This window comes from Phascolarctos cinereus, unplaced genomic scaffold, assembly GCF_003287225.1.
Source record: "Phascolarctos cinereus isolate Bilbo 61053 unplaced genomic scaffold, phaCin_HiC Scaffold_7;HRSCAF=346, whole genome shotgun sequence".
In the NCBI taxonomy this organism is placed as follows: domain Eukaryota; kingdom Metazoa; phylum Chordata; class Mammalia; order Diprotodontia; family Phascolarctidae; genus Phascolarctos; species Phascolarctos cinereus.
Genome location: NW_027556180.1, coordinates 150,040,185 through 150,067,346, shown reverse-complemented (window position 1 = coordinate 150,067,346; position 27,162 = coordinate 150,040,185). Strand labels below are relative to the sequence as shown.

The window sequence follows — 27,162 nt, the reverse complement described above, 5'->3', positions numbered from 1 at the left end:
ATATTAATAAATGGTTGGTGAAGTTATTCTGGAAAATAAGTTGGAACTTGCCCAAGGGACTATAAAACTGTATACCCCTAGCAATACTACTAGGTCTGTATCCCAAAGACGTCAAAGAAAAGGGAAAAGGACCTGTATGTTACAAAAATATTTACAGCAGCAATTTTTGTGGTGGCAAAGAATTGGAAATTGAGGCGATGTCCATCAATTGGAGAATGGCTGAACAAGTTGTGGTTTATGATTGTGATGAAATACTACTGTGCCATGACAATTGAAGAGTAGGATGGTTTTCAGAAAATCCTGGGAAGTCTTACATGAACTCATGCAAAGTGAAGTGAGCAGAACCAGAACACTGTACACAGAAACAGCAATATTGTAACAATGATAAACTATGAAAGACTTAGCTACTCTGATCAATACAATGATTTAAGATAATTCCAAAGGACCTATGATGAAAAACACAATCTACTTACAAAGAAAGATGAACTTGAAGCATACTTTAAAAAAAAACTTTTTATTTCTTGCTTTTGCTTTTTTTTTTGGCCACATGGTTAGAGGTATATTTTGCATGACTTCACATGTATAACTGATATATTGCCTGCCTTCTCAATAGGAAGGGGAGGGAGAAAATTTGGGACTCAAAATTAAAAAGAAAAAAAAAAAGAATGTTGAAAATAAAAAGGGCAGAAAGCACCTTATTTCCTGTGAGCTAAAAAGAAGACTGTTATCTTGCTAATGAATATGTAGAGGGAAGAACAAGAGCAGGTGCCAAAATGAGATCTAGAATTAACAACCATTGATTTATGCTAGGAACCTGGTTTGCACTCAGAACGAAAAGGAGAAGAATTTGGAAGAATAACACTAAGGCCAGAGATGTATTACAAAACATTAAGAATCAGTATTATAACAGCATCCTGGTCTGAAGTCCTTGGTCTTACTTGAACTAAAAGTGTGTGTGGCATATATTTACTTTATTATATATCTTTTTACTCTGCTGTGGAATTGTCTTTTGTTTGACAATTACTATGAAAGGACTTGAGACAAAGTATTTTCCATGTTAAATCTGTCAGTCTGAACCTCACTTAACCAAAAATGCCTGTGTATTAATAGTTGTCTCTGAAATATTTGGACATTAAAATACAAACAAAAAATCCCTTAAATTGCTCATATTCGACAATGAAAAAGATGAACAAGTACTAACCACACTACAGCTCAACTCAAACCTTTGTTCTAGGTTAGATGTAAAATCTCAGTTTTTTTTTTCATTTTGAGAAAACGTAAACAAATACACAAATTTGCTCCAAGAAAAAACAAACAAAAAAACCACCAAACCAAAAGCGACCAGACCAATTACCTTTGCAAAAGAATGCATGATTTCTGACAGGACATCAGAATCTGGCTCTGTTCCAATAGCCTTGATAAGGGCATCACACATGAAGTGCCACATCTGGGTGAGGTATTCGGGACCACGGACTCTTGCACATTCCAGGAGAAGGGGCATGGATTCAGCAGCTGCCACTCGGACACGTTGCATTATTAAGGAAAGAGTAATTGGAACAAAACAGACTTCCAAGCAGATGTGTTATTTTTCCCCTTATTTCTTAACCACTTTTGTTTATGGTGCGAACTGCAGTACATTATATGGGAGAACAGGTTTATCTAAGTCAAAGGCCAATAAATCTATAGGGGAGAACAATTTTCGTTTTCATCAATCAGTATGAAAAGTAGTAATGTCAAAAGTGAAGAAACAGGCTTTTCCAAGCAATCATGTCCAACTAATAGCAATGTAACTAGGACGAGCTAGACTGTAAACTGAGCTCATCTGCTTTAAGCTTTTGTTTTATGCCACAGAACAAAATCTAATCAACTCCAAAATGATTTTTAAAAGGGCATTTAACTAAACTAAACATAAGTTTGCTCCAGTTACTCATTGTAAACATCCTGAGATATTTTTTAAAACCATATGGAACATTCTTAAATGAATGTCTGCCATTCATTTGTAGTGAAATCTTGGTAGGGGTTCAACTGCCCCATTTCTGTGATATCCCAGAACGAACTCAATTTTCAAAGAAATGGTCTGAATGTGATTACAGAAATCAGCAAACTTTCTCTGTTTTGGTTCCTGTGATTTTCTATACAGAGTTGGCATAGTGTGGGATCTACACCCAAAAGGTAAAAAATTCAAAAATTCAAAACAACCCCCCCCCAAAAAAAAACCAGACATTGAAAATAAATTACTACTTTCAAAGCTTCTGAGTATATGATTTACTATCTTCAATGTATACCATTACATAAGCTTAGGTAATTCTTTGTAAGTCTACAGCTCATGAGAAACGGGTAAACACAGAAACTGTGAATTATTTCACAATTACAAAAATCAGTTAATTTTTATAATCCCTGGGGCAATATAATCCACAGACACTATAGCAACTAGGGAATTATAACTTCAAGCTCCAAGAAGTGTTGATTTTTCAAATAATAAACAAGCCAATGTATTGTTGAGGTTGTATTCACAACTTCTACATAAAGTACTTGTTTTAAAAGAACAAGTTTATCCTGTGGTGATAACAGTGCCACCTTAAACAAGCTATATTTAACTGTAAAAACTTTTCCCATAATTGGAAGTGAATTTTGTGTTTTAAAGGCACAGGATATCATCATGAAAATAGAATTTCAACAAGGGAACCATCAGCTTTACAACTTGTTCAGTATACTCCACAAATCCTTCCTTTAATTCCTTTGCGTAGCAAACCTGAAACACAAACAATGAAATGTCAATATTAATGCTCTGCTTCAGTACTGATACAACAATTCCAACAGAAAATGATAAACAAAGTTCTCAGACCTATCAAGTGATAAACATACAGAAACAATTTTCCTCCGTGTGTTTATATGTGAATATTTTGGATGTCAAAAGAATTTTCATTCACTTCTAAAAGTTGGAGACAAAATGTACTGATATTCAATGCCTTTCCAAAGTTTTCTTAATTTTGATGAAAATATCTGTCTTCTTACTTTTCCCAAGATTTAATTCTTAGGATGAAAAGAACTTTAGAAAACAAATTAGGATGAAAAGAAAGAAAATGAATAAGGACACCTAGAACCTTGCAGTACAATGTTAAGTATGACCTGGCATACAGGAGTCTCAAATCAATCAACCTAAAAAACCTTACAAATTCTCCATGATAGGCCAACTTGAAAAGGCAGAATTGCACACTGGTAAAGGCACTGGACTCAGACAAGAGATGACTAAGGGGGCAGCTCGGTGGTGCAGTGGATAAGGCACTGGCCCTGGAGTCAAGAGAATCTGCCTGAGTTCAAATCCGGCCTCTGACACATAACACACACTAGCTGTGTGACCCTGCTGGTCAAGTCACTTAACCCCACTGCCTAGCCAAAAAAAAAAAAAAAAAGATGACTAGGGTTGCAGTTCCAATGCTCCAAGACATTCGCTCTGACCATAGGAAGTACCATTGAATTTTTCATCCTCCAGTTTCTCCTTTATAAAATAGTTATAATAACACTGCTTCCATTTTCTACCTCCTACAGGCAATTATGCATGCCAAAAGCACTTTGCAAATACATAATTTGCAAGTTTCACTAAAAACAAACCAAAACGGAAACTTAAAACTTAATACTAGCTTATAATTCTGAAGAAAACTTAACTATAGAATTTTACTTCATTCTTTCAGACAATAAACTAGTATTTATGAAGAACCTATTGATTGTCAGGTACCATCCTGGGGAAAATATACCTGTTTACAACAAGCTTACCTTCTAATGATGGAGATGTGTAAATATGAATAGATACAAAGGAGCAGTTTGTGAGGGATCAGGGAATGCTTCATGAAGTTGCTTGAGTTGCATCTTAAAGGAAGAGAGGAACTCTATAAAACAGGTCAAGGAGGGAATGCATTCTAGGCATGGACATGAGGGATGGAGTATCTTACATGAAGAACAGAGAAGGCCAGTCTGGCTGAATCACAGTATATGAATGGGGATTAATGTGCAATGGTGCTAAAAGGATAAGTTGAGGCCAGGTTGTATAAGGCTTTAAAAACTAAAGAAAAGTCATTGGAGTTGGTCGAGACATGAAATAGTTAAGATTCAGCAACTGACTGGATATGTGAGGTTTGGAAAAAAGAGGAATCTGAGATAATACTGTGGTTACAAATCTAGACACTACAAAGATGGTGGTACTTTCAAGTCAATAGTCTCCAATGCAGCACACAGAGTGAAGACTGGGACTGAGAAAAGACTATCATACTTGGTGATTAAGAGATCACTGATAACTTTGGAAAAGCATTTTTCAGTTGAATGATGAGATAAAATGCTAGATGTGGCAAAAAGCTGACTACTGTGGAGAACGGGCAGAGAAAGAGAACATATATGAAACATATTCAAGGAGGTTGGTTGAGAAAGGGAGACGAGATAAAGGATTATAGTTTGAAGGATGGATGTCACTTGGGAATGTCTGAGGGCAACAGGGAAGGAACTAGTCAACAGGAAGAAGCTGACTGAAAGGAGGAGATGTCTGAAGATGTAATCTGCATAAGAATTTGAGAAGGGATAGGATCAAGTGGACACAGTGTTGGAAGGGAAAAGGGTCACCCCTTTCTCAGAGAATGGATAAAAAAGGAGAGTGATCTTGCCAATGGACAGAGGGCTCATGAATGGTCTCATTTCTTTTTCAATATAGTTAAGCGGCTGACAGGAGAAGTGGGAGAGAGAAATGGGAAAGGCTTGAGAACAGCAATAACAGCTAGCATTTATATAGTACTTTTAAGATTTGCAAAATGTTTTACAAATGGTATCTCATTTGATCTTCACAACATCCCTGAGAGTTAGAGGAAACTATAATTATCCTCATTTTACAGTTGAAGAAACTGAGGCAAAGAGGTGCTGTGACTTGTCCAGGGTCTCTCAGGTATAGTTCTCTGACAGAGAACAAGAATGGTAGAGGGAGTAAAGAGATAAATGGCACAACGCAATCAGCATGTAAATAAGACACGGAGAAATATACAGTCCAATTTTCTGTAAGAAAAGTGAAGGCTGTAAATGACAAAAATATCAGAAATGCACAAAGTAGGAAGCAGTAAATAACATGTACACAATGTTAATGTCGATATTTCTTTATTCTAGATAAGTAGTGTCACACTCAAAGATAAACAGATCCCTGTAGGCTGCAAAAAAAAAAAATCAACATATCTGTGTTTCATTGTATTTTTTTTGAAATATAATTTCCCAATTACACCTTAATTTGGTTTGAGCCACGCTTAAGAGTAGGGCACATGTGCCTATGGGCAATGAGGTTGACACTACTGTTCTAAATGACAGACCATCCTACAAACTCTTTTAAAGGAGTAAATTTCTAATTTCTCAAAGTAATTGTAACGGCATCTATGAGATATAATTTCCCAAGATAATACAAGTATATAGGGAGTTCCTATCTCTTACCAACATCTGGCAAGCAGTTGATTTTTCTTCAAGGCCTGCTGTTTTAATTCCAAAACTCTGCTGGTCTCCAAGGTTCACAAATTCCCAGCCATCATCATCACTCATATTTTCCATGTCTTGTGCTATTAAAGGAAGAGAAAGAGATTAGAACAAAGGAATATTAAAATATTAACAAAGAGAGAAAATTTACCACAAACATAATAATATATCAGATTACTTACTGTCTAAGAGAGCCACTTCAGGTTTAATTGATGCCGTCTTCATTAAGGGACCCATAACCACAGGAAGGTACTGTTGAAATTCTTTTCCCAGGATCTTGCACATTCTAGCCCATGCTGAGATCATGTAAGATATCTAAGGGGTTGAAAGAGGAAAAACCTTTCAACAATGATTTAAGTATACATCTAACTAAATGTTAACCATTATGAAAATGATATTCTATGTAACTGATAATCAATCAATCAACATTTACTAAGTGTTTACTACGTACCAGGCAGGGGACTACTGTTCTTGCGAACATAAAGGAAAGAAAAAAAGAAACCGTTCTCCCTTCTTATAAAGAACTTTTATTTGATCAAGGAACACAACATATAACAACTATGTAACAAAATAAAGACGAACTGCTCAACAAAGTGGGACAGCTTTAAGGTGATACATGAAGTGAGACCTAAAGAAAGTGAGCAATTCCATGAAGACGTGGAGAGGGAGAATATTTCAGGCATAAGGGAGAGCTGATGCAAAGACGTGGGAGATGAACAGTCCTGTGTGTGATATGCAAAGTGAAGCAAACATGGCTACACGGCAATGTAGAGAATGGGTAACAGGACAGAATAAGGCTAGAAAAATAGGTTGGAAATAGCTCGTGAAGGGTTATAAAAGTCAAATGTGGGAGTTTATCATTTGGTCCCAAAGGCAACATGATGCCAGTGGAGTTTATTAAACATGGAAGTGACACAGTCAAATCTGTGCTTAAGGAATATCACTTTGGCAGCTCTTTGGAGAACGGAATGACATGGAAAGACTGAGGGAGGTAGATCAATTAGGAAATCAATACAACAGTCTGGAACACAGGTCATGAGGGCCTTAATTAAGGTGGTAATGAGAACAGAACTGCTGCAAGAGATACTGAGGTAGAAATAGAAAGATTTAGTAACTAACTGGATATAAGGAGGAGAATGGGTGGTTTAAAAAATACATACATGCTGTGTTGTTTTGATCCTAATTAAGACCACATATACAAAGTAATCGACCACATATACAAAGTAATCCTAAAATAAGCCTTCTGTGGTCTCCAATCATGGACTTGCTACTAAATATGATGAAATAATAGTAATAGCTAACATAAAATATGTCACGTAGATCACATTTATAAAAACTGGACACATACACAGATGATGCACTTTAAATTGAATATATTACAGAAAATGTTCAACTAAAATATTAGCATACCAAAAATTCCAAATTGGAATACCCTGCAAGGTAGGCAGGATGGGCCCTATTCCCATTTATAGAAGAAAAAAACTAAAGCTTAGTGATTTTGTCCAAGGTTACCTATGGGTTGAAAGTGAAGACTTCACTAACCCAGTAAAACCCTAGCAAAACCTGTACTTAAGGATGGCTCAATTTCTTATGATCAGAGGTATCTTACTAGGTTGAGTGCTATGGGGAACAAGACATTATGAATGTGTGTGTAAAGGATTTTACGATGTATGTAAGAAAGACAATAAAACTGTCAGGAAAACCAATTTGGCCCCTCAATTGTCCTTAAGAAATCTTTCTTAAAGAATCTACTAATTACCCTGGAGGCTCAGTAAAGTTAGCAATGAATGAGATATTAACAACTTGAACATTAATCAAATGAATTCAACAGTTCTAAAATGCTGGTTTGCTGATGTTCAAATGTAGAGATATTTTAAATTATTATCATGACTGCTGGCCTGAAAGTGGTTTAATTAATTGTAGATAAAGTCTATGAGCTGTAATATTATTTTTTAGTCCAAAAAGATTCTCAAAACAGAAGGAAGTCGTTATCCTCTATTACCTGTTTTAAAAAATCCTATATATAAAATATATTAACAAAAATCTCAACCGTAAGCCATTATTTTCTTTAGGAGTAGTAATTCTTTTAGAAAGCAAAACCTTCAAAATTTTTTGTTTTCAGTGATTATTAGAAAAAGCTAAATCTAATAAAAACATTTACATAATTGGGGGAAAAATGGACCAATTAATATCATTATGATTTACCTGTGGGTCATCGTCTTCCAATTCACTAAAGTCTGTCTGTGTCTTCAGCAATAGTTGCATCACATCTGATGCATCTTGCATAAACTAGAAACAAAATATTTTCAAAGATGAAATTGCAAAACATTACTGAAACAAATTAAGAGACAGGAAAGTATTTGCTCTTATATAACTTTTCATGGTTACTTTGAAAAACTGCAACCACAACATACTTATTGGGTCAACACATGCCTCACAATTTTAAGTAATTTTAAGACAAAAAAATTCCAGAATGACAAGAAAATTTAGATTTGTATCCTGGAGTTAACTGTAACCGAACTCTTTATGCACAATGCCTTCATAGATCTTGTGTATGATATACTCTAGTTTGTTTTAAAGTCAGATATTTGGAACTCAATTATAATTTATAATTATCAGCTGAATTACACTACTATTCATAGCCGATTGCCACCAAAGTTCTTTTGAACCTTTAGTGGCTGGGTAAATAGGTCAGAAGAGTTGGCAAGAAGAGTTTAGGAAGCAAGGACTACAGAGAAGGATCCCTTGAAATAGTGGCAGAGCACTAACATGTATGAATTGTTCATAAGTCTTCCTGGATCAAGTGTACATCTCTAAGAATACACAGATTATAATAACAGAAACTCAAAATTTGAGACTAAAAGAAAACAGCAGATTGTGATGACCTTGATAAAACACTGTTCTGAAGCATTTTGCACATGGGCAATATTTTCAGAAGACTGTTGTTAGTTTTTGGCTAAGAAGCAGCAAAAATGTATCATTCTTTCAAATTATTTCAGTTTTAGATCATGTTTTTAGAAAAAGGGCAACTGATACGAGATAAATGAAAATGGAAAATTTACTTAATAGGCACAAAGTCAAGTTATAATAAAGGAATGTATTTCTCTGTCAAATTATTATTCTAAACTATGAAATTATAAATAGTAAATGCAAAATATTTCATAATTCTTACCTTTTCCTTCCCAACAGCAAGACCAATAAGACTAATGCATTCAATAGTTTTTCCTCTCAGAAGTCTGAGTTCTTTCTGAACAGCATTTTCAACTATGTGTTTTAGAGATGGCATAAACAAATCATAATATGGGACAAATTTTTCTTCTGCTGTATCTGCAACTGATGCAATAGAAGTCACAACTTGTTCCAAAACTAATTTGGTGCCTTTCTGAATCAGCTTGGAAAAGAAAAAACATACAGGAAAAAAATTCAAACACAAAAAAAGATAATTTGTGATACATGAATGTAATAGAAAATCACTATGTTATAGAAAATAACAAGTATGATGAATATAGAGATGCACAGGAACATTTTTATGAGGTGATGCAAAGTGAAGTCGAACTGTGAAAATTTACGTGCCTATAACAATTTAAGGGGGAAGATCAACAAAACAATCAAAACTAAAAGATGTGAAAGTATAACTTTGGCCACAAAAGAATAAATATGAGAAGGCATCTTCCTCCCACTTCTTTGCAGAAGCAGGGTACTATGGCTATGGGAAGACTGCACGTTTTTTCCCCGTGTTGATTTTCTCTTTTACATTCTCTGTTAACAGGGATGGCTCTCTGGGAGGTGGAGGATCTAAAATGGGAAATAAGTAATGCAAAGACAAAAAACCACTATGTCAAATAAAAGTGGCAAAACCAGAGAAAAAAAGAAAACCAAAAAGGGAATCAATCTAAGTAATTCAATCTGGTACTATAGCCTCAATTATCAATTCATCCAGAACTTCCCTCCTTTTCCCTCTAACCACAAGGTCAATGAGACATTTTCTTGGACTAATCTGCCAGGCATTAATCTGGGAGGGGAAAGGTATGTTTGAGTATTTGTACCCACACTCAATCATTCTGCCACCTCTCTATACTTGGTACACTGAGATTGTCTCGTACTTTTGCCTACCAAGCTCTGTACTTTTATTTCATTTGCGATATAACACTGTTCAATACTTCCTACCAGGCATCTCCTCCTCAAGACTTTTCCCATCCTGATCCTAATTTTCTAAACCACAAACCTTCTATTTAACTTAATTAAATTTAGCACTGACCTCCTACTAAGAGTCCACTGCTTAGTTAAGTCTTCTGTCTCCCCTCAAGGCCATTCCAGTATAGCCAAGGGGATGTGTACACAAAGAATTGTAACAAAGTAGACTAGACTCAAGTGGATTATGCTTAAAGTAGAAGTCCCTTCCTTCTTCACCCTATTATGTTACAAGGCCAGTTTCCTCATCTGTCCCTCCAGTAGTCTGAGGCCATGTCACCCTCACGGCTCAGTCGGATGGGAAAGCCAGGTTTGTTTTTGTACCTTAGTGTCACCCCTGTGTCACTGATTCTTGAGTGTCACTCTTCAAGTACAGACTTTGTTCTTTCTATGAATCATTCCCCAAATCCTCTATCCATTTCACCTGTCTTGAATACGAATCAGCTTGACAGCTAGATATGAGTCTCTCAAGATTTACCCTCATCACCTTACACCTCATAATCTTCACTAGCTTCAACGTACTGACCCCAAACCTTTGACTGCTTTACTCATTTTTAACTTTAATTACATGAATGGACCACAGACCAGTATTACTGTACCCCCAACACCTCCAATGTGGTGCCATCTCCTCGATCTAATGGAAACTATCATTTAACATTTCTCAGACCTTGCTCTAAACAAGCTCTCCAATAAACTATATTACTTTTTAACCCAGTACAGACCATAGGATTAATTACTTCCACCATGTCTTTGCCATCAACTTAAACTATTCCTTTGCCTCATTATGATTAGCCAAACCAAAATACCATGTAAGAGTAGCTGCTTCCAGACTATGTGTTTTGTTCATATGTTTCTGCTCAGATGTAGAAACAACCCTGGAAAAATATTAGAGGCAAGCAACGTAGTATTTTGGGGCAAAGTACTAGATTTGGAATCAGAAGACCTGAGTTCAAAACCTAGCTGTGTATGACTTTGGGCAAGTCACTTTTACCTTGGTCATAATTTCCTTAAATGTAAAATGAAGGGCCAGACCAGATTACAGGATCTAAGACTGAGACCTCAAAACTTATTTAGTCAAACTGTACCTATCCAAGATTCTTTGAGAATTTTAAGATCTTTTAAAATCACTTCTGTTCTAACTTCTATAAGGCAATGAATCCTAGTTCCAATAAATTCTAGTTGTATATTACTTATTTCTTAATCCCTTCAAGACTCAGCTTTTTCCTATCTGTAAAAATATAATAATTTTAGCATTACTTCAGAGGATTATTTTGAGTACAATACACACTGTAAAATGCAAGGTCCATTATGAATATGAGCTATTAAGAAGCAACATCATGCAAATCTAGCTCACTATGGTATTCCACGTCAATTTGGCCCTTGCTACTGCTCAGTGATACTTTAATAAATCCATAGTAGAACTGAAATTTTAACAATATATAGTATTCAGGATCTATAAATTGAGTCCCACCTAGAGAAGGGAAAAAGGGAAAGGAGGGAGAGAGAAGGTTCAATGAGGATCAATACGAAGGAGAAAGAAGTGCATAATCTCTCCTGGCCCTTGGGTATGCCTACTGCAGGACCACTTGGCAATCAGAGTTTAGAACTAAGGAAACATAGCGAAACTAAGTGAAATATGGTATGAAGAGGTGACTAGACTGTATTCACTGCAGAACTGGTTAAAAAGCCCTAGAGTGGGACATGCCACCTCAGAAGAGGACAGTTATCTAGAGATCCACTTTAACAGAGAGGACAGCTGTGGGCCTCAGAAGTCTTCTCTCATTAAAAGTTTAGAAAGCAGGGATCACAATCTTATGCCACACCTTGTTCCTTGACCACTGCATTCAAGTATGTCTCACCTTGTAATTCTTTTGTGTAACTACCAATAATGGACATAACGAATGAGAAGGTTCACAACAGTAGTGGTGAGGCTACTGGCAACAGCTTACAGAATCAGACGCAGAACTGGAAGGGACAACAGAACTCATCTTGTTTAACATGCCACTTTATACATGAGGAAACCGAGGTCCTGGCACCTTGTTGAGGGAAGGAAAAACTGAAGATCTTTGTTTCCTCTGACATAACATGCCCAAAGATAACACTGGCTTTGCAGTGTACCAGAAAGAAATGGACCAGTCATTAATATCTCAGGCTTGAAGCCCTTTCTTTTTCCATTTTTTAATTCTCAAATTTTTCAGCTCCATACTATAAAATATCATACTATTACCTAGTTGATGGCAACACAACATGTACATTGTTGCTTCAGCCTGAAAATTATACCAGAAGAATGCTGAACTAAATCAAAGGTTATATACACGAACTTTCTCAAGAAGAAAAAAATTAAAGTCAAAATGAAAGTGGTGTTAAAACCCTCCCCAAAACAAATTTAACCTACCTCCTGAAGCTTAATCACCATTATGGAATGAAGATGTTTCACCAAATTGTCCAAATATGGAATAAGCAGCGATTTGGGACAATCTTCAGTAAAATTAATAAGAGCCGCCGCAGCATGTGCTTGGACACGCTGATTACCTTGGTCTTCCATGGTTTGTAAAAGAGCTGCAATCACCTGTACAGAATAAAGACTCTTAGGAAATGGTCATCTTGCAACTTTCTTTTTCTTTTGTATTTGAGGGCTTACTTGCCTTCTCATGGAATTTCTTTTGGAAACCAGGTGCAAAGTCTGTTGCCATTTGTCCAACTGCATTACAGGCAGCATACCTCACTCTTGGATGCTGAAATCATATTTTCACACATGTACATATGTTAATGAATTGTAATCAAAGCTGAAGTGAATTAAAAAAAATTGAAACAAACAGCTAATGGCACTTACAGGATCTTGAAGGAAAAGCAAAACAAAATTAACTATTTCATTTAGAATCCCCTCCATTTGCTGGTGACAACCCTCTCCAATGGCAGACAAAGCCATTAATCCAGCATGTCGGTATTTCCAATCAGCTGCAGAAAAAACATTACAAATAATATCAGACAAATAAAAATAATTATAGAAACAAGGTGGAAAAGATGAGATTTAAGTACTGAAAAACTAAAAATACATGCATAAATTTCAAATGCTTATAAATGTTCTTACTTAAAAAACATATGAAGTTCTACACAAACAATTTCATTTTGTTAACCGTAGTAAATGTTTCATGCAACTGCATGCTAAATTCTCAATTTAAGATCAGATAGAAGGAACAAATAGAAAAAATCAGCATTAATACAAAATAGTTATAAGAATTCACTCTAAATAAAACTATTGACATCTCATTCATCATTATATAAATCTTAACAAGTTTGAAAATAGACAGGTAGTGTGATTTTTATAGATGAGGACACAGAAGCAAAATAAAAAGATAAACTGTGGTAAAATCAGGAAAATAATCCTAAGCTCCAAGAAAATAATAGTTTGGTATAGGATTATTATTATAAGATAAAGGAATGATAGTTGAAATTTTTATAGTATGGGCTTGCTGATTTTTAGAACTATTTAGGAATGTCACAAAATTCATTTCCCTCAAAATTCCTTAAAAGCTCAAATGTCAACAATGCCACTAATGATAAAATTCAAATTTAGTGAAACTTTCATAAAGCATATCCATTTTTGTTTATTAGAATTAGTCAACCACTGTTTTTTTTTTGGCTACATGTGAAAATGAAATGTAAATGCAACAGAACTTTACGGATATAATATTGGGTTGCAATGCAAGACAAATACGACTACACGTGACGTCACATTGGACATCTTTATTATTTTGTGTAATGTAATTTATACCTGAGTCAATGTAAAATTAGCCACTATAATAAGGTTAACAAGGTATTAACCTTTTGAGTAATAACTGCTTTTATCCACATCCAACCATATTTTTACAAATGTTCCTTATTAGTTTCAGTCATTTAACTAACATAAACTTTAACTTTGGTGAAACTGGAAAATGAACACATCAGCATTTGATGTACTTACTTGATCTTTTCCAACTTAATTTTTTAATTTCCAAGAAGGAATACAACTGCCATATCTCATGTGAAATCAACATACCTATGACAATATTTATCATTTAATTGTACCAGCTATAAAATTATTAGCAATTAGATGCAATTTCATTAAGATATAATTTATATGATGGTGAATGAGACATTTGGCAAAACAAACCAAAATAAAGAAGCCGATTCTACTGCCAAATACAGATAGATGGGGGGGGGGGGGAAGGAAGAAACCACAGGAGATCAAAAGGTTTTTTTCTTCCTATTTTAAACTTAACACGCTAGATAATAGGATAACACTAGATAATGTGTCCAATTCTTGATAAATGAATGGACAAAAAGTTTTAGTTTACTTTGAAAAAATCCAAAAGCATTTAAAATTTAGAGATTACTCAAAGGAGAGGGTCATTTAAGGAAGGTCTAATGTATAAACTCACAACCACCACCCTACAAGGCTAGTGTGGAATAGTTATTTGTCCACTGTAACTTTTCCAAGTTCTTTTAGGAACAAATATATACTATAAGGGTAGGAAAAGAGAAGTAGACTACTAATGACAATGATGAATAAGTGGCTTTAAAAATATCTCCACTATATGTTTTACATGATAGCACGTGTATAATCTATATCAAATTGCCTACCATGTTCAGGTGAGGGAAGAAGAAAAATTTGAAACTCGAAATCTTGTAAAATTGAATGCTAAAAACTATTGTCTTGACATGTAATTAGGAAAAAATATTATATATATTAAAAAATAAATTTCTATTACACCACCTGGAATGCCCACTTTGATGACTATCTTTCATTCTAGATTTCTTCTTTCACTTTCTTGACACTATATTATCTCCCTTACACATTTATTCTCATGGTTTCCAGTTCAGATAACACTTTTGAGTCCTAACCATACTTAAAATTCCAAATGCCTCTGTTGGACATTCCCACTTGAATGTCCACGAATACCTGAAGTTTGACATCTCTAAAATAAAACCCACCATTTTTTGTCTTAACTTGAGCCTCCTCTTAATTTCTCTATTTCTGCAGTGGCAGCACTACTATTCTCCGACTTACCCAGGCTTACCACCCACGAATGCAATCAGGCCTACCAACAAAGCCTGATGTTTTTACCCCAAAAATTCATTTCTATTCCCACTGATAATCTTCATCACACCTATATCAATGTAGAAAACTCCTAAACTGACTTTCCTGCCTTTATTTACTTTTTTAAATTTTATTTTAATTTTATTATTACTATTTATTGACTTTTCAAATTCATCTTTTGCAACTACTAGCAAAGAAATCTCCCTTGCTTTAAAAAAAAAGCCTCAGTGGTTGTTCAATCAATCTGACTGAGTCACTTAATCACATTTTAAATTGTATTATAATTATTTGCATATATCTCATTGTCTGTATTAAACTAAAGTTTGCTGAGGCCAAGGGCTATGCTGTTTTATGATGACATCCCGAAATCTAACTGGTATCAAAATTTGGTACTCAGCAAGCAGGAACTTATTAAATGTTTGCTGAGTTGAATTAATTTTTCATATTAGCTGTTTGCTTATCCACCTGCCTGGGTTCACAGAATATACCACATAACAATGGAGAATGGTTGACTCTTAGGCAACTATTCAAGATGTTTCAAAATGATCAAATTCTTATGAATTTGATGAATTTTATGAAATGAAAAGAAACAATGAAAATAAAAGACTAGGTATCCTAAACAAAACCAGCTTTAGAGATATTTAATATGTCTAAGAAATTAAAAGTTAGCAAAGGGGAAGATAATAAGAACAACGAAGATATTAAAGAAAGCACAAAATTATTACTGATTGAAATCATTAGCTAGGGAAAAGGGAAAAGCAAAGGTAAATCTCAAGGTTTACGGTTGTGCAGTATATTCTGAAGCCATAAATTATAAAATTTTCCTAGTGCATAATTTTTATCAATTCAGTGAAAAGGGCACTGAAGTGGTAATGGCAGGTTAAATGCCTATGATGTCTACATACAAGTTTGTCGAAAAGGACAAAAAATTAAATGTAACAAGTTTGTTGAAAAGGACAAAAAATTAAACGTAACATAAATGATGTCATAAAAATGGCTTACGGTTCTGAAGCATCTGCATGATATGTTCCTTGATCATTGGTAAAACAAGTTTTCCACCAAGCCCACATGCCATTCTGTCTAATGCACTCTCACCAGCAACTGCATTGCTAAACATAGAAATGATGCATCGATAAATTTATTAAAATGTCAGAGAAATTTTAAGAGATTGATAAATTAAAAGTTTTAGCCTAATATATTTTTAACATGAAATTTATGATAACTACTATAGGTATTTCAAACAAAGAAATGGTTAATATGGCTAGAACATTAGTGAGAAAACAACTAAAATATTAATGATTTTGGTGATGTTTCAAATACTGGTTTGTAAAATCTTGTTAAACTTTTAAATTTTAAAAACTAACCTCAAGAAAGAGTTCTGGTATAAAACATAATCTAATTAAAGATTTTACTGATAATACTGAATAAGGTGCGTCTGACTATTGGTTTCAAATTAACTATAGAATTCTGTGGCTGGCAAGCATTTGTAAAGTTCTCTCTCTCCCTACTCCACCCCCCAAAAAAACATATATTTGCAATATAGATTTTGTCTTTCAATACTTCTTAGGAAAATTTTCTAATTTCCTCAACAACAAGTTCAAATATTTAACACCATTTTTGGTCTAAAAATTCATATTAGATCTATTCCAGATTTGTAAATGAGTATCAAAAAGGACGTTCTCCCCCACTGCAATGAAAGCAAAATGATACATACTTTGATTCTTCCAACTGAAATGAACTTTGCTCCAAGTAAGCTAATTTCACTATTTCTAAAATAAGCCAAAATACCTAAATCATATGCTGCAGCTAAACCTCATTTCCTCTACCAAGATAAATGTAGTTATCCTTTTTATATTCTAAAAATACCTGTATTCCTTAATCTCTTATTTATCTGTTTTTGTGTACAACAAGCAATAAATAAACATCTCAAATAACAAAGCACTAACTGTTAAAACCATGAGTAGGTGTTAGGAGGAAAAAAAAAAACATAAACCACAGGAGGGAAATGCCAGGTTTCTTTAAAAATGTCAGTATTTTTGATAAAATAATGCATTTAGTTACTTGTGCAAGAAATTATAATCCCCACCTTCCCCTCCTTTGTCTAAAACATGCTTAATTAAATGTAATTATTCATTTATTCCTACAAAATAGTTTCTGAGACAAATGGTGCAAATATCACACCAGGAACCAATAAGTTGAACTGGAATTAGAATTTACAAGCTTTCATTCCCAGTCTTGAGTTTATTGGGCCATGTGTTAAGAGTTTTCTCTGAGCAATTACCTGTCAAAATCATCATCTTCCAGCTCATCAGCATTTGCCCAGTCCTCATCCTCTTCCAAGTCTACCATCATCGCTAACATCTGAGGAACTAAATACAAAGCAATTACTTACTTCCTACCTACAGAAACAGGTTTCTTAATTTGATATCCCCTCTCCAACCAACACGAGAAAGTAAAAAATTTGATAAAACTCAAATATTCCAGTGGGAAGGTGGCATAGTGGAAACACTTCTAGACTTGGATTCAGTAGAGACTTAGTTTTGAATCCTCTTATTTACAAGCTGAGACCAAGTGCCCAAATCACTTATTTTCTTTGAGCCTTAGCAACCTCAGCTTTAATATAAGAAAAATAGGCAGACTATTTTCAAAAGTTGCTGTGATGATCAAATAAGATGCCTGTGAAGTGCTCTGCCAAATAAGATACTCTATAATTCCATTTTATTATTATTGTTAAGAAACATAGAGTAAATTTTTTGGCTACTAAAATGTGTATAAATAAATGAGTATAAATAAGTGTATAACTTGATATATACAATAATGAAAGAGGAAGTAGAGCTGTAAACATCAACTCAAGAAATATATAAGAGTTCAACATTTAAGCACTCAATGGTCCCTACCAGAACATAGTATATAGCACTTCAAACACAACTATTACTGAAAGGCTATGGAGTCAATTTTTAGTTACTGGGGCTTCAAATCTTGTTCTTTAATTGACACAGAGAAAACAGTATGTGAGAAATATGGACCTATCCCACTTAATGTTGTTAATGGTTCTGTAAATACATGACAGTCAACCTCACAGAAAGCAGATAGTTCCTTAGTATCAAAGTATAAATGGGAGGTAGGTTTGTTGACAGAGAAAATCCAGATTCCACTTGGGAAAGAGTGGGGCAAAGGAGGTAAACATCTGGTATCTGGGCTGCTGCCTGGAAGGAAGAAACAAGGCTGCTGACTAACCAAGGGTTGGAAAGGCTTGGCTGCATTTTGGAGGATAGCAGATATGACCCCCTGAATTCACTTTGGCTTTGAGTTGTGAGAGAATTAAACTAGAATTGAGAGCTGGAGAGTTGTAATGGGCCCAAAGCTTCTGAGAATTAAAAGAGAGACTATTATAAAAGGTACTGAAGTGAAGATGGTCACTGTTCTTGTTACCGTCAGGATACAACACAAAGGTATTGAGGGCATACTAATGGGATATCTGTGACAATATCCAGGAAATGGATACTGTAGAGGAATCTTTCTACCAAGAAACTTTCCAAGGATCTCAATATATTGAAAAGCATTAATCCTGTTTTACAACTTTCTTTTGGGAAAATAAATTACCTAATATGCACCCAAACTTAGGTAACAATAGGATATCATGAAATTATGTAGCATTTGGGTAAAGCCTATAAATATTATCATGGCTCAAAGCTTTATTTTTGTCTCAGGGTGGGAACTGTGTAACTACTTCTATCCTTGTATCACCTAACATCATAAACTACATATACCAGAGACTAAAACACTGACAATGAACCTGTATATCATCATTTTATGTTGCCACATGATTAACTTCAAATGAAAAGTAATAAAAAGATATAACAGCACCTACTTGCAAATACTGAGAACAAATAATTCAAGAGGCAAGGTGAGATGAGTAGTTGAGCAGAAAACCCCCCCACTAAACTTCACAAGTCACAATTCCATGACTCTTTACCTCCCTGGGCCTCATCAGGAGATAATTTCCACTCTAGCCTGAGCGTTCTACATCTCTAAAATGTTCCTGTCCTTTTGGTTCACACAAGAAATTCAATGTGCTCCTTTACTTTTGTTTCTAGTGGGTAAGCAAATAAAAAGTTTTGAGGGAGTTTAAAAAAACAAAACAAAACACAACACAAAACTTATTTACAAAGAAAGGCAATTAGTTCATATTTATGTGATGTATGCCTTCAACTTGTCTTTACTGTTTAGCTTACCCAACCAAAAAGACTAAGGGAGTACAACCCTATAGGTTGTTCCTTTCCATCCCTCTATGGGTAGGGCATAAGAAGGGACTCTCAAATTGATCAGAATCCAAAGTAAGTATCAGAAGTCACCTAGTCTCCCTCATTCTACAGATAAGAGGGTACTCAAAGAGCTGGAGTCACCTGTGTAAGTTCACACAAATAGCACAACCAGGATCTGAGCCTAAGTCTTTGACTCTATACCCAATACATTTTTCACTATCTTCATTAAAAGTTTTTTCTTTTAAAAGCAGAACTAGCTGATAAACTCTTTGATTGGTTTGAAAGATATCTTCATTCCTCAAAAACTAGACTAAGTGATGAGGGCAAAGGTTTTCTAGACCTAATTCTTACCAATAAGGAAGAACTGCTGTTTATTAAAATTAAAAAGTCAAGAACCTTGTGAGGACACTCCAGCTTTGATTTCATGAAGATCTGCCATTTGTCTACAACTGACTAGAGTCACTTTCAGGTCATAAAGAATAGATCAAGCTCCACGGCCAAGAATTTTACAGAGTAACTAAATGAAGGAAAGAGTTCATAGATTTAAATCTAGAGGTCAAGATTCTAGCTCCCTAGAGATGAAGAAATCTCAAAGAGATTAAGTGACTTGCTTAAGGCCATTTGGTTAAAGTTTTTAGGTCAGGTTTTAAACCTGTATTCTTCCAAACTCCAAGTCCAACACTCCATCCTTCCTATGACACCTCTGTCAAGAATGAAAATTCTGATGACACAAATGATTCCAGTGAGGAAGAAAAGCCGAAGCTAGATAAATACTTTTAAAGATACATAGGGATTAAGAGATCAGTTAAGGTTTTAAAATGAAGCATATGGAAGATGGAAGTAATAGGTAAATGGAATTGAATATTAAAAAATGGCATGGTCCTTTAAGAAGATTAATGACGCAAATGCTGAGATGAAAATGAATGCAAAGATGAATGGGCTTTTCTTTTTGTTTTTTAAAAAAGCTGTGGTGAGGATGTACAATTGATATCATATTGTTTGCCTCCTCAGTCAGTAAGGTAAGGTAACTAAGCAGAAGGGGAGAAAATTTGAAACTCAAAATAAATTTAAAAAAAAATTTAAAAAAAGAGTTGTGGGGCAGAAAAAAAAGGATCCGATTAATGTTATGGGGAAATAAACAGAATGATAATGCATCGTCAAAAAAAGGACAGACTATGCAACTCTTATCTTCTATTTTGTCTAGCAATAAGAATAACCCTTCAGGTCCAGACTATGTATATGCCAGGGAACTAAAAGTTACATAAACAACCGAATAGGCACCTATCAGTAGATATCAGTGACCTTTTAGAAATTACAGAGTACAAAAAAAGGGGCTTTAGAAAAGAAGACAGGCATATGCAACTCCAATTAATAATAAAAAAAAAAGTGGCAGACAGATTAATCAAACTATGTTCAATAAACTTCACTTTAATTTCTGGCAAAATTCCAACACATGCATAAAATAAAATGTGTGGAATTTCAAAATAAAAAGAATTATATTAAAATATAGCTACCAAAATATGTAAACAAGTTTGTAAATCTGAGGCAAACACTCCTGGCCTAGACAAAAGTTTCAGTGAAAAGGTCCTGCGACTGCAAACTCAATGAGTAAACTATGATGCGGAAAGTAAAAACAATAGATTCTTAGGCTGCATTTAGTAAAAGTAGTCCCACAGTACTCTGCTCTAATCAGACTATCTAGAACACTGTGTTCATTTGTGTATACCACATTTTAGGAAGGATACTGACAAATTGGAGGTCCTAAGTAAGATGAAGGGATAGAAGACAATGTCAAATGAGGCTCTGTTACAGTAGCAGGGTAGTGTGTAAATTAGAGGAGGGAGGGGGAATGTGAGAGCTTTCTTTAGGTAACCGAAGGCTATTATGTGAAAAAGCTTAAGACTATTTCTGACTCTGGAGAGCAGAACTAGTAATGATGGCAACTGAAGTTGCTAATAGGCTGCAAATTTAGGTTTGATGTAAGGAAAAGTTTTATGGTAAGAGCTGTCCAAAAGTAGAATTGGCTGCCTTAGGAGAGACCGTTGAAAAAATTACTAGAGCTCAAGTAAAGACTGGATAATCTTGTCAGGCGTGTTATGGGGGGTTCCTATTCAGATATGAGTTGTAAAAAAGGAGAAAAGTAATATCTACTTGTTCTTCTTAGGGCAGGAAAGAGTACCAACAAATCTGCCTGCTTTCCCAAATACAACAACATAATCTTTAATTCAAGTGTTCCTTTCATATGGATAGTGAGATGAGCCCCTACTTATTAAAAGTATGCAGTATATAAAAACTGACCAAAATTCTAAGTGGCGTTCAAGTGAAGACATCATTCAAGAGCATCAACTTTCTCTTAATTAAGTATCATTTAAACCAAACAAAGTATTTTACAAAGACTTTTTACTTACTAGCCTGTGCAACAATATTTGTATGTTTTCTCAGCATAGCAGCAGCAGTCTCAGACAGGGTCACTATTACTTCAAGGGCAAGCTGACGTTGCATATTATTGAGGCTAGTGTCTGCACATAACTATAAAACAAGAAGATCTAAGTATATTTACAAGGAAAGAATATTTAAGAAAAAATGTTCTTACAGTGATAAAGTTTACCTTTAGACTCAGCTGTAGAGTAGCTTCTAAGTGGGGACGTAAGTACTTTGGAACGGTATCTGCAATCTCAACAAGGGATTTTAGGACTGAGTCATCATTCTGATAACACGAGTCATTTACTGCCTATGAGAGATGGAATGGAAAAACTTATTTATATAGTGTCTTATTTAAAAAAAAAGTCAGGTAAATGGATATAAACACTTACCATGACTAATTTTTTTAGTTTAGACACACAATTATTCATTCAGTAATCATTGTTTTAGAATAATGCTCTATACACTGACGAACAGAAAAAAATTCTAATAGTTTCCAGTGACCAAAATATAAGATTCTAGATTATCTTCTAACCAGCTTTTGACATTTGTGCTTTCCTTTGTGCTATTATAATGGGAAATAAGTATGCTGAGAGACTGTAATGCTGAAGTGGGTTTGCAGTCTTAAGTCATGAATTCTACCAGTTCCTGTGTGTTATCAGGCAGGCCAATTAATCTTTCTGGGCCTTGGCTTCCTTATCTATAAAATGAGAGTACTGGTCTAACAAAATCACTAGGGTCTTTTCTAAGTCTATGCTCTTATGTCAAAACTATAGACTAATCTAAGAATCAAAAGCTACTAGAGTACTTAATAATAGCAAAGTAACATGTTAAATTCATAATAAAAAAGGAATTTAAAAAATTAAACAGCCTGAAATGTGCCGAATGGAATTTGCTTAAAATATATCTAGGCTCTAATAGTTAAACTTCAGGTTTGATTGCTTTAAGAAATTAATATATTTTTATTAAATGAATATATGAAGAATACACATTAATTTCTGAAGTTTTCAGAAGACAGTTGGCATATTATATAAAACATTTTATTTAATAAGCCCAGATTTCCAGATTTTCCTGGTTTCAGGCTTGCCATTTGGCACTTCTATATAGAAATATCCAGTAATGTTGTTCTACTAGAGCTCTGTCCATTAAATTCCCTCCACACACCAAATCTGAATTCAAAATGATTAATTTTTCCTTCTGTGTAAAGACTTTTTGTACATTTCTGATCAAGGACAACCATTATTTAAGCAACAATTCAGCTATCTGCTCAAAAATCTCTAACCTCTATAGAGGCTATAGATGCTGTGCAATGATTCCCCTTAAAGCAAAGTCTAGTATTTTTACTCCACTTGTGCCTATTCATAAGGTCTTCTTAAGCTGCCTCCTTAACAACTGATATTTATATACTGCTCTTAAGACATGCAAGTGCTCTATATATATTATCACAATGGCTTCTCGCAAAAATCCCAAATGTACTATATTGTTATCCCTATTTCATAGATGAGTTAACTGAGGTTCAGGGAGGTTAACTGACTTGTCCATAGTCATACAACTGCTGTTTGAAATGACACATAAAACCAAATCTCTCCAGTCTCCAAACTCTGTTATCTGTAAAACATGAAAGCAAGGTCCAATAAAAATTTCTCATCACTATCAGGACTACCTCTCTTACGTCCAATTCAATAATCACCTGTGCCATACCCATAGACAACCTATAAGGAAGATATACTTTCAGTCATGTTCTGTTTTGTCCACACCCACATGTATACCCATATACACCTTACCAATTCAACATCGCAGGACTTTCTATCAGCTATGATTATCAGCATTATATCTTAAAAGTTGATAATTACTTTAACTGTTCTAGTTTATTAATGTAACTTCAATAGTTTAGTCACCACTGTACACTGTATAATTTTATCTGCAGAACAACTTGGCTGTTACCCACTTTGGGGGGGGGAAGGCTCTTAATAATCACAGTCTACACATCTAATACTTTGTAAAAATCACAAACTCTCAATAACTCTAAATGTAAACTACGAAGATAAAATTCTATAATAATACCCTTTGGTACTTGTTTTTTGGAACTTTACCTTAAGTTGGAAGGATATTATATGACAAATGAAAATATTTTCTGCTAAACTCTGCTGCCAATAATAGCAACAATTTTTTTTCCCCCTATCAGCCAGGGATTTTCAATTCCAACTCTCCAAACCAGTGTTACTTTTGGCTGCCATGTCTTTCCCCTCAGCAAGGAAATGAGGTGGTAACTGGCTTTGAAGCTATGTATTACCTGGTGCGTAGGTTCTTCTGGACATATCCTTGAGGTTAATCAATTAAACTTTCTCAGGAGGTCAATATATGTATCTTGTTTCATTTCCCATTTGCAAACCTCAATAGTTTATTTGAATTTCAAGCTGAATTTTGTGCAGCTGTGTGCAATATATTCTTACTCTAGTCAAAGGTGTGCACATATGGCTTATTCTTTGATTCTTGTTCATTTCATTTCTTGCAGATTTCATGTGGGGTAGGGGAGAGATGCTTGTCCTATTCATCACCTTCTGATTAAATGCTTGTTGACTTAACTGACTCCATAAAATCCTACTATAATATCATCATGTAGAGATGACATGGGATTCTCAAAGGCTATGCCATCAAAAATCTGACAAGTTCTACTACACTTGAAAGAATCTGCATGTGGTATCTTGAAGAACTGGCAATGAAATTTAAAGATTAACCTAGTTAATTCTATGGAGGACAAAGAAATGTTTAAAAACATAGATAACCATGAATAATGTATCATATGTATAAAACTAAATTTAAAATCATGGTCCTATATCCTTAAAAAGCTAAGTAGGGAGAGCACAAATAGGGTTGCCACTATATAATATTCTCTGGCTACAGCAACCTAAAAAAGAAATTTAAAATTTCTTACAGTTCTACTTTGCCTCCCCCCACCTCCCAAACAGTGATGGTAGACTGGCAGTAAAGGAGGCAATAAAAACTAAGAATCACTTTTTAGTGCAATTTGGTACTTTTAATGTAAGCTTTTTGTCCAATGAACTAGTTAAACTGAATTTATTAAATTAATATTACATAAAAAAAAGCTAAAAAAAAGTTTTGAGTAAAATGGTAAGGCTGTTCTGTACTCTTTTTCTTCTCCCCACCTAAAAGAGGAACGAAACTAGTAGTTTGTTTTTATCATGTTCTCCCCCGCTAAGGCCAAAAAGACTTATTTCATGAAACTCTTGATTATCTCAATTTATAGAGCTAATTAAGTGGAAAGACCCTTAATGAGGAAAACAGAAGTGAATGTGTTACATGGTTTTGTGTATGTATGTATGCGCACATCTCTTGGGAGAGGACAGAGATTGAGGAATACTACAAAGAACCTAACCAAGTCCAATGCAGATTTTGATATTTGGTCATTTCAGTGCAAAGCTAGGCACTGGGAAAGGTATAAAAAGATATGGAGATAATATGGCTCAGGTTTAAAAAAACTAAAGCGTCCCAAAGACAATTCAGAAACATCATACTTGTATGAAATGAGTAATTTTTCTCTCTTAATATTGGTTAAAAGGAAAAAATCTTAGGACTAACAGAATTAAATCTAATTAAGATTTACCTATGTACATTTATATGCATATAATATATATATTCTTCCTCTTCGTATAAAGTACCCCGACTAAACCCCAAACTTGGAATATTTAAAACTCCACAAGACACATTTTATAAAGCACAGCGTTGTACATTTAAACAAAAAGAGTGGACAGTAACATCCTTGCTACATTATTTTCTTACCTGTAAGATCCCAGGTAGCAAGTCTGCAAAATGTTTCAGTAATGCAACATTATGCTCATTAGCAAGCACAAATGCAGCTGCAGCTCTTGCAGATAATGTCCTGATCTGAAAAGAGTCAAAACACTGTGGATCAGGGGAAAAAAATTTTTTTTTCTGCTGTGAATTCAAATCCTCCAATGCTGGATACTACTGTGTAAACTTCTTTTTATTGTGCTAATAAATCCCAGTTATTAATCTATTTGGAAGTGAAAATACCATGAAATATTTGCTAAATTCACTTCTTTATTAATAAGTGCATATCTCAAGAAATACACATTTTTATTACCGTTGGATGTTCCTGGTCTTGCATACATTGAACCAACATCCGTTTGATGACATCCAAATAATGTTGTTGTTGATTTCCAAAAATTCCAGGAAAGTTCCTAAAAATGTTACAAAATGCATGAAATAATTAGGTCTTCACGTCAAATGTTCATGTTAAGTTCAAACAATCTCTTAATTACCATTGAATCTTGCCTGCCACTTCCAACAATATAATTTTGGGCTGCAGTAGAAAATGTAAACAAAGGTGATACCGCAAAGGTGGTGCCTTAGACTGGCCCAGGGTCACTTCTTCCTGCTGTTTTTAACCTCTGTCATCGCTTTAGTTTCTAACTGGAAGCTGCTTCTGATTTAAGAGATGAATAGGAAGAGTGCTCAAATGTGAAGCAGGAATGACGACTGGGGGAGGGGCTTTTGAATACTCGGTCCTACTCCCAGCAATCTAGATTATCTGAAATTCTTCTATATTCAAGTCAATGAAAAACTGAATGTATCTACTGATGTTTGAGGTCAGGTGGTTGAGATAACACAAATTAAATTAGAAATATGATAAAACAAAGTGAAAAAATAAAAACAGGCTTATCAGATATCTGTATTTCTCTTCAAGTGCTTAACTGAAAGTAAAGGCATACTTTAGTGAACATAGATTATGTTTCTTGGTGTGTTAATCAAATCATATCTGAATTATAACAAGGGAATCAAAATAACCCCCAAAATAAAATAATTATTGTTGCAATGTAGATAAGTACCCATAATGGATCACTTTCCTAATTTGTATATACATATAAATGTATCACACACAGCAAAAAATATTTTCTTAAATTGGAATACTATGGTTCTTAAAAACCTGGATACAGAAAGACATATAATGGACACTACTTCTTGACACAACTGCCACAGAAGGAAAGAGAAAGACTAATTTGTTATTGTTTGAGCCCCTAATTATAGAGAAAAATTCCATTAGAATTCCGTTTATGATTTTCAGAAGAGGCAGAAGTCTGGTCTACAGAGAAAGCGTTAACATGTATAAATATGACATTACTATTTACCTTTAATACAAAATGCAAGAGCATTTATATGTACATATGTACATAGATATATATACACACTCAAAGGTATTTTAAAGACCATAAAAAGCTGAACAATTTAAGTCCAGAGCTCCTAAACAGGGGCTGAAACAAATATTAAATGTTTTAATTTTCTTCCAAAAATTATATCAATAACTAAATCCATGAATATACCAGAAAATGTGAAGGGCAGCTTCCCGCAGTCCCACATTTTGAGAACTGACTGAATCAAAAAGGAACTTCAGACCTTCTGGCCACTGGTTATTGCCATCCTCATCTGGAAGCAGAGAAATTTAGGCAGTAAATGTATAATTAGACTTAAAAACTGAAGTTTCTTAAAGGGTGACTCCTCATTTAGGAAAAAAAAGTCAATGTAGTTGTATTATAGCTTAATAGTAGTATAATAAATTCAGAAGATTAAGTTTCATTGCCAAAAGAGTCCACCCATGTGTATTCATAATGTTCACTAATATTAAATCTGTAGGTACCAAAACATTGTTCTTAAATGTAACTATTTGCA

At 34.4% G+C, this 27,162-nt stretch overlaps 1 protein-coding gene across 3 annotated transcripts in view; it reads right to left on the bottom strand.

Moving 5' to 3' along the window:
- Positions 1-27,162, bottom strand: part of IPO5 (importin 5) — a 61,327-nt gene that overhangs the window by 8,488 nt on the left and 25,677 nt on the right. For all 3 annotated transcript variants that reach the window (XM_020964010.2, XM_020964009.2, XM_020964012.2), the window contains 16 exons: positions 26,817-26,919; positions 25,580-25,676; positions 25,255-25,359; positions 21,641-21,763; positions 21,441-21,561; positions 17,049-17,136; positions 15,770-15,876; positions 12,521-12,645; positions 12,333-12,422; positions 12,083-12,256; positions 8,669-8,887; positions 7,702-7,785; positions 5,679-5,811; positions 5,458-5,579; positions 2,656-2,752; positions 1,355-1,527 (listed from right to left, as the gene is read on the bottom strand). In XM_020964010.2, the coding sequence (XP_020819669.1) occupies positions 1,355-1,527; positions 2,656-2,752; positions 5,458-5,579; positions 5,679-5,811; positions 7,702-7,785; positions 8,669-8,887; positions 12,083-12,256; positions 12,333-12,422; positions 12,521-12,645; positions 15,770-15,876; positions 17,049-17,136; positions 21,441-21,561; positions 21,641-21,763; positions 25,255-25,359; positions 25,580-25,676; positions 26,817-26,919 (1,961 nt within the window). The remainder of the gene's footprint in view (positions 1-1,354; positions 1,528-2,655; positions 2,753-5,457; positions 5,580-5,678; positions 5,812-7,701; positions 7,786-8,668; positions 8,888-12,082; positions 12,257-12,332; positions 12,423-12,520; positions 12,646-15,769; positions 15,877-17,048; positions 17,137-21,440; positions 21,562-21,640; positions 21,764-25,254; positions 25,360-25,579; positions 25,677-26,816; positions 26,920-27,162) is intronic.